We start from the raw sequence: 18,283 nt of genomic DNA on the forward strand, positions 1-18,283 counted from the left end.
ACTTTTCATCAAGAAAAAAATACAAGAAGCCAAATAAATGACACTCCTATCAGTCTGAACTTGCTAAGTACCAGCACGCCAACACACTTAACCAAGGTGGTCAACAAGTAGATGGTAAACATTACACTTACAGTCTCACACAGTGTCTAGCATGGGTGTAGACTTTTAAACGGCGATGGTCGAATGGTTTCAGAAACCCCCCCCCCCTCACACAGCCTTCCGATGTCGGATTAAGGGGAGCTGTGTCTGACCATTTCTGTAACTTTCTGAAGCCGACAATGTGACATTCACACCCACTTCATGCCATCATTGGTCAGCTGTGTGGAGGTGAGAAAGGATCTTCTCTCTAGCCCCATTCTTTACACAACTATTACACAATCACTGCGAGTTTCCTCCAGGAGAGACTGAAAATGTGCGCCATTATCCCCACATTTAAATGATAATGCTTCGCCTCCCTCTCTATGACAGCTGGCTTTTGACTCCTTCGGCCTTCCAGTGTGGCAGTTTGAAACAAAGACAATTTTGCTTTCTGACATGGTCAAACATACCCTGACCCTTCTTATTTCCCTTTATATCATCATTGGAAAAAGAGACTATTTAGCAGAATTTAAAGAGAATGTGATTATTCTCTGGTTAAAAGTCCTCCAGCAAGGTTTGCGGGGTCAAGAACAAGGTTTTGTAAGACAAATGTATTGAATACTAGTAGATATCTTATAACAATAATAATAATCATATAGTAGGGCCTCTATTCTGTCATACACATATTCACTCTCTTTGTTATGTGTGTGTCATATCTTCCCATGTGGGATAGGTCATATACATACGTACAAAAATCTAATCAAAATGGAATAAATACAGACTTTAATAGCAAAATGTAGCTGGGTTTTTCAACAGTGGATTCTGTTACTGGCTGTTCAAGTCCTTGCTGCTACAAGCCTTTCACCAATTCAACAGTTAATCTAAATATTCACCACAAAATTCTTCACTTAATTTGACTTAAGAACAATTAAAATAAAACCCAGATCCCTTATCCCCCCACAGAGGAATGGTGAGGCAGACATCATTATCCCAAACCGTTGCTTGGGGATTTAAACCTCTAAGTGAGATGTTGGATGTGTTGAGAGATTTATCCAATCTACACATTCCTCTGTAAGCTATCAGAAACCTGCAGAAGGAATGAGCGATGAATTCTGTTTCCCTTGTGGTCACTGGGGACAGAAACCATCTCGAGCTCAGAGAGAGGACTGAGGGGGAGACCTGCTAGCTGGCAGGGGCTGACTGCACTGATAAATTTCACATGGTCTCCAAGAGTCACGGAGCTGTCAGCACAGAGTGATGGGCCATGTCGGGACATGATGCACTGATCTAATTGGAGGATAGCTCAAAGACAGTAGAGGAGATTCCAGTTGATCTGTAGCTGAGGCTCACCCATTCTGGGGGGATTTCTCTGTTGTTTTCTTAAAATATATATTTAGCTGTAGGAACAACACTAGCAGTTCAGTTTTCTTTTCAAATGTGAATAGAGAAAATAGAAAATAAAGTGAAATGTTTCCTCCAGGAAGGCATGAAAAAGAAGCTTCTTAAAAATTTGATGAACAGCAGAATGCAATCGATCATGAATGCCACCAACACAAATGCATCCACTGCATTGAGGAAATAGTCAATACTCCCGAAACACAACATGAGCATCAGTTAGCAACACCCCACAAACATTTTTGAAACTCTGGTTTTGATGTGTTCTCTCAATTACTGCATGGTCCTCCAAAAATCAATACGCAATTTCTCAGCCTGATGGCAGACTTGGAGGAGGCCTCAGTCAAACGGTTAATACTCTATGGCAATGAAACATTATTTCCCCTGACAAACAACAAGCAACAGTAAGACCATAAGTGTTCGTACAGCTTCCACAGAGAAAGTATTTTTATATTCAGCATTAAATGCACCTAGCTGGTGCCCTTATTAGGGATCATTTACAGTGAGTGGTGAAGCAGGGTTCGGTGCAGTGGATGTGATTGCACCTCACAGGATGCATGGCCCCTGATGGACTGCTGTAGATATTAAACCCGTGGTATTATGTTCACAGGTCAGTCTTTTTAACTGCTGCTCCATCACCAGTCTTTTCATAGCTCACCCCTCTACTTTACCTTAGAAGGAAGCAATATCTACCTGCCTTTACATATGGCTAAGTGAGGAGGTATGAGGAGCAAGTCTTTTTCTGTTCTATTTCTCAGATTATTTGATTTGACTAAATGTTGGCCTAAAATGGTGAATCTGTCCATTTTTCACAGTGTTTAACATATTCACCATCTTAGTTTAGAACATTAGCATGCTTATATTTGTGAATTAGAACTAAATCCAAAGTACAACTGAGACTTGTGCCATCCAATTTTATGTCATCCATTATAGAAGAAAACTGATAGTGATTGAACTAGCTAACTAGTCCACAGACTACCACGTAGCAAAACAGAGCTTTTTAAATGTTTTTGTGCCATGTTTTCAAATGTATTATTGCCTGTGACAAAGTGCAGTGACCACTTTCACAGACTGAATTTGGCATCCCTAAAGCCACACCTGCTTTGTGGCTATAAAAGAGCTAAAATTAGAAAAAAGGTTAGAAGAAAGAACAATAATAATAATAATAATAATAATAATACCAAAAGTCTTCAGTAGCAGAGCACATTTTCCTCATTTCCTATCTCACTCCCTCCCTCCTTTAGAGGTTCCAACCCTGGTTTGGGGACCACTGCGTTAAACCACTTCTGCCTGTGATCAGTTCACTTTTCCCTCCTCAGACTTTTTTCAATCCAATCTGTAACTTACACATACATGTTCTGTAAACAAATCCTGCTGGACACAAAAGAAATAAGAAATTCAGATTATTTCCCACTGGCATAAATCGAACAGTGGACAGGCCCAGGGCTGCGCTCACACTAATCTCAGCCAGGAGTCATGTGTATGCAGGCTACATATCCAGGTGTCCTTGTGAAGATAGTATCATAATTTCTCATATCGCCCATATTAATTGGGTCAGCAGCTGCAAGAAACTTGACCTGCACTGTTGCTTGGCAACGATTTCCCAAGCATATAGAAAAAAAACGTAAACTAGAATTTTTCTAACTGGGAAATACATAAAATAAATCAGCAACCTTTTAAAAATTATATTATTGAATCTCACAAAGTGTTCAAAACAAAAGTATATAACAAATGTATTAATTTATTTGAAACACAAGGTTCAACAGACGAACAGTACAATGGGCAAACACTAAAAGGAGATTACACCTGCTTTCAAAAAAAACAAACACAGGAACTGAAGGATGTGTCAGTTTTGCAACATAAGTCAGTGAAAGCAGCATGAACAGCAAGGAGAAAAGCATCACTTTTAATCCAAACACAACACATTACAAACATATTAGACCCCCTTCAAGTCCAAAGAGGTTCTGCCCTTTGGTGAGACACTAATATCTAATGCCCTCGTAGAGCTGTAATGTATAAAAGGATAATTACAGAACCAAGAGCTGAAAACCAATTATGCTAAATAAACTGACCTCTTCACAGAATGGCCTCTGTCAAAAACAAGTGTAGTAGCAAACGCCTACGCACTTCAACAGCCTCCAGTGCACACACACACGCACACACACACACACACACCATGCACTCACAATCAGGTATAAAAAAATCCTTCACAGACACAAATGGACACCTCTGCCTGCACAATGTACACACACAACCCCACCCACCCACACACACACACACACACACACACACACACACACACACACACACACACACACACACACACACACACACACACACACACACACACACACACACACACACACACACAGTAAGGAATCTCAAGTGTGCCGCCATAATAATTAAGTTTCACAGTGTCAGACATAAAATCAATTAATAAATTGATACATTTGAAATAGTAATGAAATTAGTAAATTGATTAAAGGTACATTTTAATGGTGTATTAATAAACTAAAAAAAATATCAATTTTGCCAATTTATAATTCTTCTTCCTTATTCCATCTTTCCAATATTTACAAATGCTGTTTTGCTGCTTACGTGGAAACTGTAAACGTTAGACACGTAATCAGTGTGCCACCTAATAATTAAATGACATCCAACACATGGAGCAGCAGCAGGAGCTCTGATTGGCCCGACTCCCACCATCACATAGCAGCTGGTTCTGCAGAGGCCTGTCTGCTGCTACTGTGGACTTAACTTTAGGTTCACACATTTTTAGATAACCCACATCTTAGTAGTTACAGAGTGTGGCTTGAAATTATGAAATGAAAACTGTTAATGTTAAAGCAGCAGACAAATAAATTGTGATGCGCATTATGATAGGTAAGTAAATAGAATACAAAGAGTTTTTTTTTTAAATAAATTGATTACATATTTTATTTCAATTATTGATTTATTATTTAGAAGTAGGGGAAAATGAATCATTAATTTGCAAATTTGAAGATGATTTAATCATTATGTTTCTTTATTGTTTAAATACAGTAAATAAACTCTACCTCATCAAGTTATTAACTGATTCAATTCAATTCAACACTGAAACACTGCAGTGTGTAATTATTCTGGTGGCACAGCTCGCTTACGTTACCTTGAGCGCAAATAATGTTGAAGTAAAATTCTGTCAAGATTGGGGTGGACAAACACATCCATTGGGAAGAAAGGATGTGGATATTTTTGGGATCTGGAAATCAGTTTCCAGGACATTATAGTACATTACAGTCCATTATAATGCAGAGTGATGCAAGAGCACATAATATTATTCCACTGTCTGTCATGAATATATTTCTTTTAAATTAGCATAACATCTTATGCAGCAGTATGTGTTCAAAATACTGAATCATTTGGTATCTTTGGTCAAATCTCTATGCAAAGTATGATGTGTACGATATGAAACAATAGTTTGTAATGTAGTAACATTTCACATAGTATTTGTAATTTACAGAATAACTGAAGAGCATACTTTTTTGGACCAATACCCTAAATATAGGTATTTTTACTGCGAAGCAAACAAAAATGTGTAAAAAAGGCAATGAACACTTTCAAAAGTCAGTGTAAAGATAAATGCTGCAGGCTTCAGTTGCATTTTTTTTTTTCTATAGTCGGATAAGGTTTCAAATAAATAAATAATTTTTCATGCATTTAACATGACTGCATAACTGCTTCTAAAACCTTTAAGGTTTAACTAGACATAAAGACGCCCTGAGCTTTGGAGCAGAAGCCTTCGTTGCACTTCAATGGCATGTTTATGCCAAGGGCAAAACCACCTTTCTGACTCTGTTGGTATTCAGTCCAGGTGCAGCAGCCACATGAGCAATCATGAGGTGGCTTGTTGGTTTGCCATTTGATCTCTGCTCGTTGCATTTATTATCTCTGCAACTAATATCAAGTAGGGGGATATGAATGGGTCATCAGCGTACATTGATGTTCATCATTAAGTAATTTCGACAGGAATGATACATTTAAATTCGAGTAGGAGAGACGTCACATGAGAATAAATCAAAATTATAAAGTCTGAGGATAATATGAGGTAACAATTGTCCGTATTATACGAAAGCACATATAAGACATTAATATAGCAAACCATAACTAGGACATCTTCCATTTTGTTGCCTATTGTAGCATAGACAGTCAGAATATGTTACGCATCTGAACATCAAGGCACTAGTCTCGCTGTAACACTGGTGAGATACAATAAAATCCACCCGACCGCAGTGTTACGACTGTAGAAATACTCCTCTTATACAGGCACCAAAGTAGTTTACTGTGACAAATTGAATTATGAAAATGCAAAATCCACGCGAGCACCATGTCAATTAAAAGTTTGCATTCTGTTTAAAAGATGTTTGTTATCTGAATTGGTGCCATTTTAGAGGCTTTAAAAAAGATTTGTTTTACAAAAATATATTCAAACACAGACACCTGCACTAGCAATCAGGACTGGCTTGGTGATCATGAAAAATCACTTTGTCCTTTTCCTGAATCTCGTGAATTTAAGATCTTGACGAACTAGTGAGCCGGTGACGAGCTCAGCGAGGCTCCCGTTTCAGCCTGTCCGCACTTCTGTAGTTCAAAGTTTCAGAAGGTCAGGAGGTCACGGGGAGAGCTTGTGGACATCGAAAGAGACTGCTGGTTCCTCCTGCTCTGCGCTGTCAATCACAATGCTCGGATGTGTCTCTTGGGTTTCCATGGAAATAGTCGAGTTCGTAGACGGCGTCGCTCCAAAGTGTGGTCCGTCCACTGACAGAAGCATGGGCGTTCCCGACCGTTTCAGACTATCACTCATGGTCACATGAGTCTCCTCTGGCGTCACCCCCATCTCCTTGCTGTACTCCGACGGCGACTTCCTCTTTATCCTCTCATACGTCTTGTCTTGGTTTTCCGTGAAGGTCTCGCTTTCCTGAAATCGCCCAAACAACCAGATGAAGAACCCGAAGAGGACGAATGCCGCCAGGCTCGGGATGAAGGCCAGGCACTTGACGTCCAGGCTGGCTCCGACGTAGCGGCTGTGGAGGAACATGTCTCGCTCCACGTAGGTTAAGTTGGTGCTGGGATTGATGTTGGTGGAGCGCCACTCATAGGTGAGCGTGCTGTGGTTGAAGTACCTGAGTGTTTCTGGCTCCTCCACTGTGTAGATCTTCTCGCCAGGCCCGACATACTGACCGTACTCATAGGGCTTGTAGAAGATCTGGTTCTTCCACATGTTAAGATCCAAAATCAGTACGAGGAAGATGATACCGTAGTTGAACCACTTACCTGTAATGAGACGCGTAACTTCTATTAGATCAAACTAGACTAGAGATCTTCGATAGGCAAGAAATAAACATGCAGCTCTGTATAGATAATTGAACAGACAGGCAGACTGATGTACAACGTGAGCCTTCTCCTAACTAAATTTAGAGGACAGATATGCTGTCACGTTCATTTATCAGGAATCCCTCTCCTTTTGCATGTAGCTCACGCATCGAGACAGATAGATCCATTTGCAGGTGCTACTTCCTCTAGTATCTTCTAACGAGATCACTACATTACCATGAGACAGCCATCTCCTCAGGTTGACTGATAGCAGGCAGATGTCTCCCCGGGTATACGTGACACCTCTCCCCTGCTCTCCCCGAGATATGCTGTTAATAAGCTTTTAGTTAAACCAATCACGTCGTGCTGAAGCCATTTCCATAATGCTTAATGGATATGCAATGCATTAGGGTTAACAACCTTTCTCGAATCACTGAGCGTTTGAACTGCTTTAACATTTAGCACAGGAACATTGGTTTTGCCTTCTCTTTATGGTTGTGAGTCGCCGTGCGCACGAGGAGGAACAAAGTGGAGAAACCGGGGCGACGGGGTTTCTGATGGGAAATACACTCCACGCTCAGTGGAAACATTAAGACGCGGAGATGTGAAAGATGAGAGATGCGCCTCGCACGCCAGGGAGGAACGCAGGGGACAGGAGACACCATTGTAGCGGTGGAGCCACCTGTGTGCCTCATCAGCTATACATGCATTATAAATGGTTGCTGTGGTTTAACCATAAAAGTGTTTTCCACGTGGAGGAAAATGGAAAAGTGGAGCGGGAAGAGCATGTTTGGTATCCACAATACAATTCAGAACTAGGCCAAAGTTATGTCTCCCTTGTGGAAATTTTGCTTTCTATAATCAGTTTATAACTATGGGTGTTACTTTGTTAACAGCTATTCAGGGAAGCTAGAGGTACTTGTCATGAAACAATGAGATCACCCCGTTCACTGCATGCAGCACTCGTGTCTGCTTGTACCTGTGATATGAATGTGATACTCCTCTTTAAAGACACGCTTGCAGACAGGTAGCTTGACCTTCACATGTGTTGTTGACATTCCTGGTAGATTCATATCCAGGTCACCCATGAAGTGAGGGAACTCCCAGTCCTGAAAAGAAACACACACACACAGCACATTCAGTCATATAAATGTAGCTTGCCAATGTGAAAATGTGGCCTCCGCTTTGGAAAACTGAACACATTCAAATAACCGCATCGGCACGACAAATGTCAGCCATGTATTGTGCTTTACTGGATGTTGAACACTTCACTGAACTTTCTCTCAGTGGAGTCTCTTCATACACTGACTGGAGGTCAAATATGGTGCCAGCCGCTGCAGACTGTACACTACACTGTGTGTTTACAGGCTTGTGGAGTGTACTAACGTGCACGGGGATTTAAACACGTCAAAACACATCAGCGGGCACCACAAACTGACATTTAGAAGCTGCCCGTGCCCTGTGGTGTCACTTTGCTTTTTTTGCTAGTACGTGGTTATATTTGGTGGCCTGGTGACTTTCAGTGAAAAGCCGTCACTACTCTTCACAAGGAACACATGAAAAAAATGTAAAGAAATGAAATTAAAGAGATGCATTCTGGGAGCATGCCTTTATCAAAATGTCTCTGTCCTGTGAAAAACCATTCATCTCCAAAACATTTCACCATTTCATGGGCTAGGAGACAGTGCTGTGATCAGCTTTGTGACAATGTATTTTTCAGTAAATCCAATGAAATTTTAAACTAAACTAAAGAATTTTCTCATCTCATAAAGTTAAGCCTCCAGTTCCTCTGAAAAACCAAAAGCAAAATTTAGAGATACATGTTTTTCGCTGAACAGCGATGAAATGTAGAACTTTAGCTAGTGTGTGTTCAGGATACAGTAAATAAAACACGTACCAATTTCTGAACCGAATTGTTTCCCAAAATACTAACTTGAAACTCGCCTAGGGCCTGTAATTGATGTAGATAAATTAAGGCGTAACTAAGGAGTACCTTATTGGACGTAAATACCATAATGGCTTTAATTCACAATAAAAAAAGTATACATTTCTCCTTGATGTCCTTGCAATTACAATGTGCATCATTTTTGTGCTAAAATGTCCATTAACTGTAACTGTATAATTAGCTTTGTTATGAAGGCATGTAATTAAAATGGCAAACACAGATGAAACTAATGAAAATCACCCACAGACTGATGGCAAAGAAAATTAAAATGTTTTAAAAATGTTTCTTTGTACTGAGCTGACTTAATCATCTCACAAATTAGCTTCTGTCATCTCTATTACAGAAAAAAACCAAGGGACACGTCATTTTAGCATTTTCATTTTTAGATTAGCAGCATCTCCCTTCGGTTCCTGTTATTTGCACAGAGGGTCGTGCTGCATCGCATTACCACATGTCTGTATTCACTATATCCTCATGTGATCCAGAGTCTCCCATGCCAATATCTATGAACAGAATAACAGCTTGGTGATGGCCCCCTGGATATTAATTAAGTCCTCCGTTCCTCTTCCATAGCTGCAGTAGCTGTTGCTATAGCACTAACAGGCATGGCATTTAAACCATGCACCTCCCTCCCACAATATAATGAGTCTCTATGACATAAGACGACTAAACAAGTGGGGCGAATCAGCATGCCATCAATTTACTGTAGGAAAATGTATATATAATGTTTGTATATAGCCTACATATACACAAAGTACATAGAAATCTGACATTCAGCTGGGAGACTGCAGAGAAACAGCACAATATAACACAAAACAATGAAAAAAAATTAAAACCTAGCTTGAAGGCAAATCCAGACAGGTCATTAATTGGGGCATTAATTAGTTTGAGAACAACACCATCCATCTTTTCTCATGGAAGGGAGAGATTAACTATGACACCCTGTGCTCCAACATGGAGGTGAATGAAGCTGTTGGGAGGGCAGCGGCAGATGAGTTTTTATTGACTGGTGGAATGTAGCGACGGCCGTCGGTGCTCGGGCCATGTAACGGTGCAGACCACCTCAACGCATAAATAACTGTAGTAAACGTGCTTGCTGTACATTGCGCGGAAAATGAGAAGGGCCCGTCGTAAACAAATCCATGCGAGTGGGGAATGATTTACTGGCAAGTTAAAGAGCGAGGGAGTCACAGGTCCCGGCTGGCTTGGGGAGTCAAACGGAGATGTCAAAATAGGGAGTGCGCCCTTCATGTCACATCAGGTCTGTGGCTTTTGCAGGAGGCTGAAAAAGCTGGCCTCAGCAAGACACCAGCATCTCTGTGAGGAGATGCTTGCATACTGCAGGCTGAGCTGCATAATCATGATAATTGGGTAAATGAATGGGAAAAACACCACAATGTGAAGTAATTGCTGGCCAGTGCAGCCAGAGGCCTTCCTTTAAATAATGAATTGTTTTAATAAATACGTTTAGAAATCACATTCAGTGGTACAGTTGTTCTAATACACATTACCACAGAATTATAATGGTGTCCTAGCTGGGCTTCTGTGGACTGGTGTATTCGTAACACTAGAAGATTTTCTCCCATGCAATTCCGGGCTCTTAGTAATTAGCATAATCAACATAGAAGAAACGTATATTTAGGGGATACCAAATATTAGCCTTGCAACATGTCCTCTAATACCCACCAACAAGGCCTCGTGAAATATGTTCATTAAGCGTTTGGAGGGGCTGTGTTGAATTAGGCTCGCAGTCAAACCACATACATGATTGGCTGGCGGCTCTGGCACCTGGCTAATGCTGTTAAATAATTTTTTTTTTTTTTTTTTTTTAAACGCCTTCTCCCACTCTCTCCTCAGTTTTGTGTTTTTTTTTGCCCAGACAAACACATTTGCATATTCATGAGCCACTGACACAAGCTTTATTGATGTACACTCTCCTGTGGGAGGGAGGACATTGGGTGGGAAAAAAAAAGACGGGGGAAAGAGAAAGTGAGGAAAAACTCCAATCTTGGGAGTCATCATTAAAGGAAATAAACTAGGCTCACAGGAGAGGAAAGGGGGAGTTCATGGCTGAGGTCTGGGAAAGACGGATGAAGGGAGTGAAAGAAAGGAGATGTAAAGGAGTAAACAACAGTTTGTATATCTATATATTTGTGTGTGTGTGTTTGTGTCCATGCCAAGTGAGAGTGATCAAACGCCCCGCTTGCTGCTCTGTGCCGCAGTGCCCCATTGATGAATAGGGAGGGAGGGGGGAGGGAGGAGAACTGGCAAGATGGGTAGTGGAGTTAGCCAAGAGACGTCCCAGCTCCCTTTTTTTAATTGGCCACGGGGGAGCGGTCTACCTGCATGACAATGAGAAGGTCGAAGACCAAGATGAAGGAGGCCAGGAAGGCTCTGGAGACCTCGTCACTGGGCAGGAAGCCTCGGTTCAGGTTGTCCCAGCTGATCCAGTCGGTGCTGATGACCAGAACCACCACAGACGTCAGAGAGATGAGCACTGACCTACAGGGAGAGGAGAGGAGGAGGAGGAGGAGGGAAGAGAAGAGAGGTTGAGGAGATGAGGAAAAGAGGGAAAAGGACAGGAAGGAAGTAAAGGAGAGTACAGAAGGAATAAAAGGAGAGGTGAAAAGAGGAAAGTAAAGGAGAGGAGAGGAAGAAATGAAATAAAAAGGAACAAAATGAAAAGGAATGAGAGGAGGGAATAGGAAGGGAGTGGACGGAAGGAGAGGACGAAAAACATCTATGAATGACGCACATTTAAAAAGTACACGACCTTGAGAAAAAACATTTCACTACAATTTAACATTTCAAACTAGATGAGGTACACAGTTAATATTGTACGTCTTGGAAGACAAACAGCTCCTCTTCCTCACCCACGTCAAAAATGCGAGAATAGATAAATCAAGTGCGACTTGTTTCTCTTTTCAGGGATTCAATAATGTATTGAACAACAATTTTACCTGGGTTTGAATAATAGCAGTGGATGAAGCTTCCAGGAAGATGAATGTGCATAGAGAAAAACTGTGTCTGTTTGTCTGTTTGTGGATGCAGAGACAATGCAATTCAAACCCTACTGCATACATATTTCCATGTATTTACATACTTAACAGGAGCTAAAATATTTCATTTACCTGCATGCAGTGATTGCTGCGCTTTTTTCTGCGAATTGTGTTCATGTCACATTGCTGTAATTCTGCATTCACTGTTTACTGGATAATTTTCTCAGCCATCTGAAGAGAGGCACAATGACAACGGGTAGTATTATTCTCCACTGTCTATTTTGTCCCAATGTCACCCAGTGATTACTGCACTGTTGTGTGCATTCTCACGCCATGCATCGGATGGCTGCATTGCAGATAGTGAGTGCAGCTTATATCCCTTTTCAAGATACATTTTGAGGGTTTTTATTGTTCCCTAGTGGGATCCTTCCTCAGCGTGCCAACTTTTTGGCACTGTCCTTTACAATTTGCCATGACCCATCAGCGTGCATTGACAAAATATATCCAGCAACACATTTATCAATCATATTTCAAGCTCTGAATTTCAAACGATGGCTCGTCAAATCCGGCATCGATTGTGACAGTGCAAGTCGGGGCAGCCATCAATAAAATGAAGGGCTGCAGAAAAAGTCAGGACAATTCGTCTGCTTGCATTCTAATCGCAGGTGAATCAATTCTGCAAAAGGAAATGTTAAAGACAGAGGCCAAGCTGTCTTTGAAGTTTGAGATGTCTATGTCTTGAGCTCTCTGTGTACATATCAAACAGATGTCAGACTGTTTCAGCCGTATCTTCTTCTCTACGTCCTTTGCTTCTCACTATGACCCTAAAATGAACCACGGGGGAGGCGTTCGCGTGTCGTATTTGACTGACAGCAGTGAGCCACTTTGGCGTATGAACACCGCTGGGACCGTGCACTGGTCTTGCAATGCATCTAAACAGGGAATGGTTCTACTTGGCAGTTTAGTAATGGGCATATCAGACATGGTTTGCAGCATTTGTTTAGCTGTTATTTAAGGGTCGCAGCTTGTGGTACGAGAAGTAAAAGGCAGGGCCATGGTTTTCCCCGCAACCTTGCTGTGTCCATTGATTTTCACCCTGTTCTTCTAATTAAAGGTGCTGACACTGAGTGAGGGAAGATTAACATGGCTATTGACTGTGTGTAACCCTGCAATGGGCTGGATAGTCTACATAGACACGCACAGAAACTTCATATCAATTTCTCTGCCTACTAGATGACTAAATGCATGATATATTCCTTCTGTGCTCTGTATGGGTATGTATATGTTTGTGTGTGTGTGTGCATTTATCAATCCTGACAGGGACCGTTTCCGGTATAAACACTGACGCAAGTCAAGAAAAGCATCATTTTCAAAGGTCCGGGTTAATAGGGGTAAGGTTTGAACTGGTTATAGCTAATGTCTGAGGGTTTGGATTAGGCTGCCCACAATGAGTGGAAGTCAATGTCCATATAAGGACAATGTGTGCGTGTGAGAGTGTGTGTCTCTCTGTAGGATGTACATACAGGCAAACATGCACATGCTTTCACAGTGTATGAAAAGAATGTACCAGAAGAGAACAATCCTGTTGTTGCCTTGTTTCCAGAACCTTCTGGCCGCTTTGCCCCAGTCTGGGTAGTGCTGATCCTGGAGCATCATGTCTGTCACCTACAGAAAGGAAAGTGCATTTACAAATATCTAATTACTTATGAAGCTTGGGTGTAGACTGGGTTCATTTTAGCTTAGTATAAAGACTGAAAACAGGAGCAAACAGCTAGTCTGGCTGAGTAAAAGGTGACAAAATGTGTCTACCAGCACATGTAAAGCTCACTAATTAATAGGTTACATATTGTTTGTTTCATCCATGCAAAAACTGAAGTGCAAAAATGACAGGGAGTGGTTTTACAGGGGGTTGATCCTGGACTTTTTCTTGGCTGGGTGGAGTAACTTTCTGGAAGTCACTTGTTGCACTTTAATTTTTGTTCAAACAAACAAGACATTATGTGTTATGATGCTAGTAGGACATTTTATTTGTAACTTTTGACAGAGCCAGGCTATCTCCCTGCTTTTAGTCTCTGTGCTAAGCTAAGCTAAACGTCTACAGATGTAGTTTCATATTTAATGGGCAGACATGAGAATGGTACCAATCCTCTCATCTAATTCTCAGCAATAAAATGATAAAGTTCCCTTAATATTCCTTGAAGGGAAATCTTAAAGCTACAGTTATACTTTAAACAACAGTGTGCTTAAGCCCTTTCAGGTTTCAACATAACAATGCCCCCCTACACAAAGCGAGGTCCATAACCAACTGGTTTCTTCAGTTTGGTGTGCAAGAACGTGACTGGCATGCACAGAGCCCTGAACTCAACCCCATCCAACATCTTTAAGACTAAGTGAAATGCCAACTGTGAGCCAGGCCTTATTGCCAAACACCAGCACCCGACTTCATCAATGTTCTAATGTCTGAATTGGAGCAAATTTCTGTAGCCAAGTTAAAAAAAAATCTTGTGGAAAGACAGGAAACTGTCACCGCAACATATTAATGCTCAAATTACATGTTAAAAGAACACATATGGATGTAATGTTTGGGTGTTCACATACCTTTGGCCGTGTAGTGTATGTGAACCAACAAAGAAAAAACAATCATTAACAGTTTTACAGTGAAGCTGTCGGTTTTCACCTCCTGGAGATCATCAATCCACCTTCTGGTTCACCAACACATTTGGATTTTACATAGTTTTCATCTAAATGATTAATGATTCTAAATGAGACAGAGTTATGAACACGGGAGAAACGTGACTATATGACTATTTAAATTTGAATATTAATTCATTGCTGTTAAACAACAATGCTCGGTGATTAAATACTGTTGAGTGTGTGGGCACCTTCAATAAATATTGGCTTGTTTCATTATTAATGCTGTGTTTGTAGTATTGTTTGTGGACTGGTGTTTTGTAGCCTTGAGTTTAGCATTTTGGGCGTCGCCATCTTGGATTCGGAACCAGGAATGGTAGCAAGGTAGTCCCGCCCTAAAGCATAACCTGCTTTATCATGCATGTTACAAAATCTACGAAATGAATATCGTGCTCAATTATAGGAGACATGAAACTACCATTTTGAGACCATAAACTCATTCAGGAAAGTGTTTACTGAGATAATAAATCAGGTGAGAAGCAGGGTCAGGTTCTTTTTGCAACCAGCCAATGTTGGCCATTACAAAGAATGCAGGTTTAAGGCACTTCCACATTGGCTTCACTTAATGCACACTTTTTTTTTTTTTTTTTTTTAAACAGTCTGCAGGTTGTACCTGTCTTTCTACAGACTACAGCAGTTGGTGATGTAACATTGTCTACCTTAATGTCATTAAAACCAATCAATTGATTTTATTTTTTATTACATGGATCCAGAATTTTATCCGGGAGGATTTTATGCCCGAGAGTATAAAAAAATCCCCACTATATTCTTTGTGTGGAGCCGCTGCAGAGGCAAGGTCAATTCGTCAATAAAGCGCCTCACTGCAGATACTGTAGCTCGTGTTGGGAAAAGGATTTGAATCAGGCAGTCCATGAGATGTTTCTGGCATTGCAGCATTGCAAAAACAGACACTTCCTGTTCGTTCCTCTAGTGAAGACACATTGTAAATCCGCTATGCGGAGGAGACACAGAGGTCATCTTCAAAGTGCCTTGTTGAATTAATCGAATATAAAAAACCTTGAGTAATTTCTGGAATCAGCACTTTGCCTTGGCCTAACTTTCTCTCTCTCTCTCTCTCACACACACACACACACACACACACACACACACACACACACACACACACGTCTCCGTCTCCCTGATTCACCTTCTCACTCACTGCTTTGCCCATCTCCCTTCCGACCAGACTTCTACATTTCTCCTCCTCCTCCTCCTCCTCTTTCTCCTCCTCTTCCTCTTCCTCTGCAGTGTGTACTGTGGAATACTAATGTGACCAGTGAGGGAGCTTGTCAAGTTGTCTCAGCTGTGTGCATGCCGGTGTCAGAGCCCCACTCCTCCCACCGCAGGTAGTCCACTCCCGCTGGAGCTCTCCTCCTCACTTTATGTTGACAAATGAACAGAGGTAGGTTTCTCCTCTAGCACTCTCTGCCCCTCCCTGGGCATTCATTGTTTCCTCTGACCCCTCTTAGATCAAACTGCATGCTACTCTATGGATTTGGTAGCGGATTGAACTGGATCGGCACTGTGGGCTTTAAGTGTGTGCCTTATTAACTGTTGAGAGGATGCACCTGACCTAGAAAATAGATGAGTTTGTGAAGAATGGCTACACCGTGTACCTTCTATATGACTTCAATATCTTATTTAATGAAGGCTTGTGATCTGAAAAAAAAAGAAACTCTTGTATGTTTACCACCAGCGGGCCAAAAAAATTTAAATTTGGCCTGAGCAGATGATGCCGGTGGAATGCCATTGTGTCTAATTAGCTTATTCAAATGTGTGAATCCATTGTACTTTGGCCCTAAAAGAGAATCTCCAATTTATCCTGTCAGGCTTGGCTTCTGTGCACAGACAATACAGCAATACTGTTTAGCCATTAAATTTGGGTTTTGTTACCTGGAAAACAGACTTTGGTGGATGTAAGGCATCCATGTTTGTTTACTTTTTCAAGCACTTCCATAATATAGACTGGTGATTATGATAAATCCAGTACAGCATATACACGGCACAAGCTGTACTCTTTCAGCCACATCCGTGCATTGAGCTGAATGCTAATGAACATAAATGTAAAAATTAGCATGCTTAAGTCCCAACAATGGCATTTTAATATGTCTAAAGCTAGCTAGCAGCTAATGTGACTGGATGTTAAGCAATTTAGCCTGCCATCTTTAACATGAGCATTTATCTCACATACAGCTGCTCGATTTTGTTCTTCAATTATATTTGTCTTGTACTAAGGGACATTTTTGACCTGTGGGCGTTGGATGATAATTTTGGGGACTACCAAAATAATTTGGATTCATCCTCTGTGGACCACGATTTAGTGAACCAAAGCAAGCTACGAGCATGGCTAATAAATATTTCATGTTTCTGCATTTTAATAAAGTAGACATGAAATTCAGATTTATGACTGAAAACTTTCGTTTTATGAACGCATACTTATCTAATGTTTAGGACACTTGAGATCTTACCATCCAAGCAGTGACAAAGTCTCCCATCCACGTCCCCACTGCAGCAATCTTCATAAAGCTCTCATTCCTGATGCCCATGTACTCAGTCACCATGTGAGGCCTGCAAGGCAAGAAGACCAAGAGGGGAGAAGGACATAAAAAATGTAGTATATGTTATGAGGGTAGTAAAGGCAGGCAGAAAAGGAAGGCGGTAAGATGACTGACAAAAAGAGCCAACGGAGCGAGAGAGCAGGTCGAAAGAGAAAATGGTCACTGCCGCTTAGTATCATGATGCTAGCTGTCAGAGTCAATCAATATCAATCTAATCCTGTGAAAACAATGAGCGATGGCTCTACCTTCCATACACCCCTGAGGATTGTAAACAATTTACACCAGCGCAATGGAATTTATGCAGTATCACTGCTTCCATTGGGTTCTGTAAGTGTTGGGCAAATTATCCATTTATTTGGCAGATTTGTCTCATGTCTAGTTGATTTCAAATCAACACTGCCATCCCAATGAGATCCCCCTCTCTCGTTCACGCAGCAGATCTGAGCGAGCTCAGTTAACATCAACCGCAACAGAAGCAAAATGTAGACTAGGCCATGACACACCATTAGAAAAACAATCTAACATGCTATAATATCTGATAAGAAATGACATGCCTTCTTTGGAGTCCTCGTTACGCCTTCATCTCTGTACAGTAAGTGAAGATGAGAAGCTTTTGTTCAGTGCTGCAAAACCCACCCAGCCAACACACTCACACACACGCCACATCACTCTATTTTCTACAGGTAATAGCACAGGGAAGGTGGAAAAGTGGGTCAGTCGCCTCCTATATGGGACTTGTGCCGGGGAGAGAGGAGGAGGACAGAGGGGAGCGAGGAGGCCTGTTTGATCTCCTGGCAGCCAGTGTCTTAGACGCTGAGTGGAGCAGGTGGGCGCCCATCACCTCCCCCTCAAGCCTCCTCTCGCCCCCCACAGGTCACACTCATGAATATAATAGATGGCAATGGATAGGGCTCTGGCTGTGCTTTCAAGGGGTCGTATTTGAAGTCAATGGCTCCATTCGTCTTTGTTTTCCCCCGGTCATTTTCTGGCCGCCAGCAAACACCAATAAAAATGTTTTCTGTTGTGCAGAGGGCTTTGGCAAATCTCGCCTACAACCATGCCCGTGTGTAGAGCATTTCCTCTCTCTACATACAGTATATGTATCCGCTTGATCTTTCATTTTCATTTAATCTTTTAGCCGACTGCATTCGCAGTTCTATTTGGCGTGCTGTTCAATTTGTAAATGAGTCGTTGTCAGACAAGTCTAAACAATCTGTTGAAAAGCAGTGGAGGGTAATCCTTTTAAGCCATTAGCTAACATAGCAGCT

At 41.4% G+C, this 18,283-nt stretch overlaps 1 protein-coding gene across 2 annotated transcripts in view; it reads right to left on the minus strand.

Annotated features, from left to right (window-relative positions):
* Positions 1-4,997: 4,997 nt before the first annotated feature.
* tmem117 (transmembrane protein 117) overlaps positions 4,998-18,283 on the minus strand; it is a 40,678-nt gene continuing 27,392 nt past the window's right edge. For both annotated transcript variants that reach the window (XM_070831022.1, XM_070831021.1), the window contains exons 4-8: positions 16,926-17,025; positions 13,334-13,431; positions 11,110-11,269; positions 7,802-7,931; positions 4,998-6,783 (exon numbers count right to left, since the gene is read on the minus strand). In XM_070831022.1, coding sequence (XP_070687123.1) covers positions 6,122-6,783; positions 7,802-7,931; positions 11,110-11,269; positions 13,334-13,431; positions 16,926-17,025 — 1,150 coding nt within the window. In that variant the 3' untranslated portion in view covers positions 4,998-6,121. The remainder of the gene's footprint in view (positions 6,784-7,801; positions 7,932-11,109; positions 11,270-13,333; positions 13,432-16,925; positions 17,026-18,283) is intronic.

This window comes from Pempheris klunzingeri, chromosome 5, assembly GCF_042242105.1.
Source record: "Pempheris klunzingeri isolate RE-2024b chromosome 5, fPemKlu1.hap1, whole genome shotgun sequence".
Classification (NCBI taxonomy): Eukaryota; Metazoa; Chordata; class Actinopteri; order Acropomatiformes; family Pempheridae; genus Pempheris; species Pempheris klunzingeri.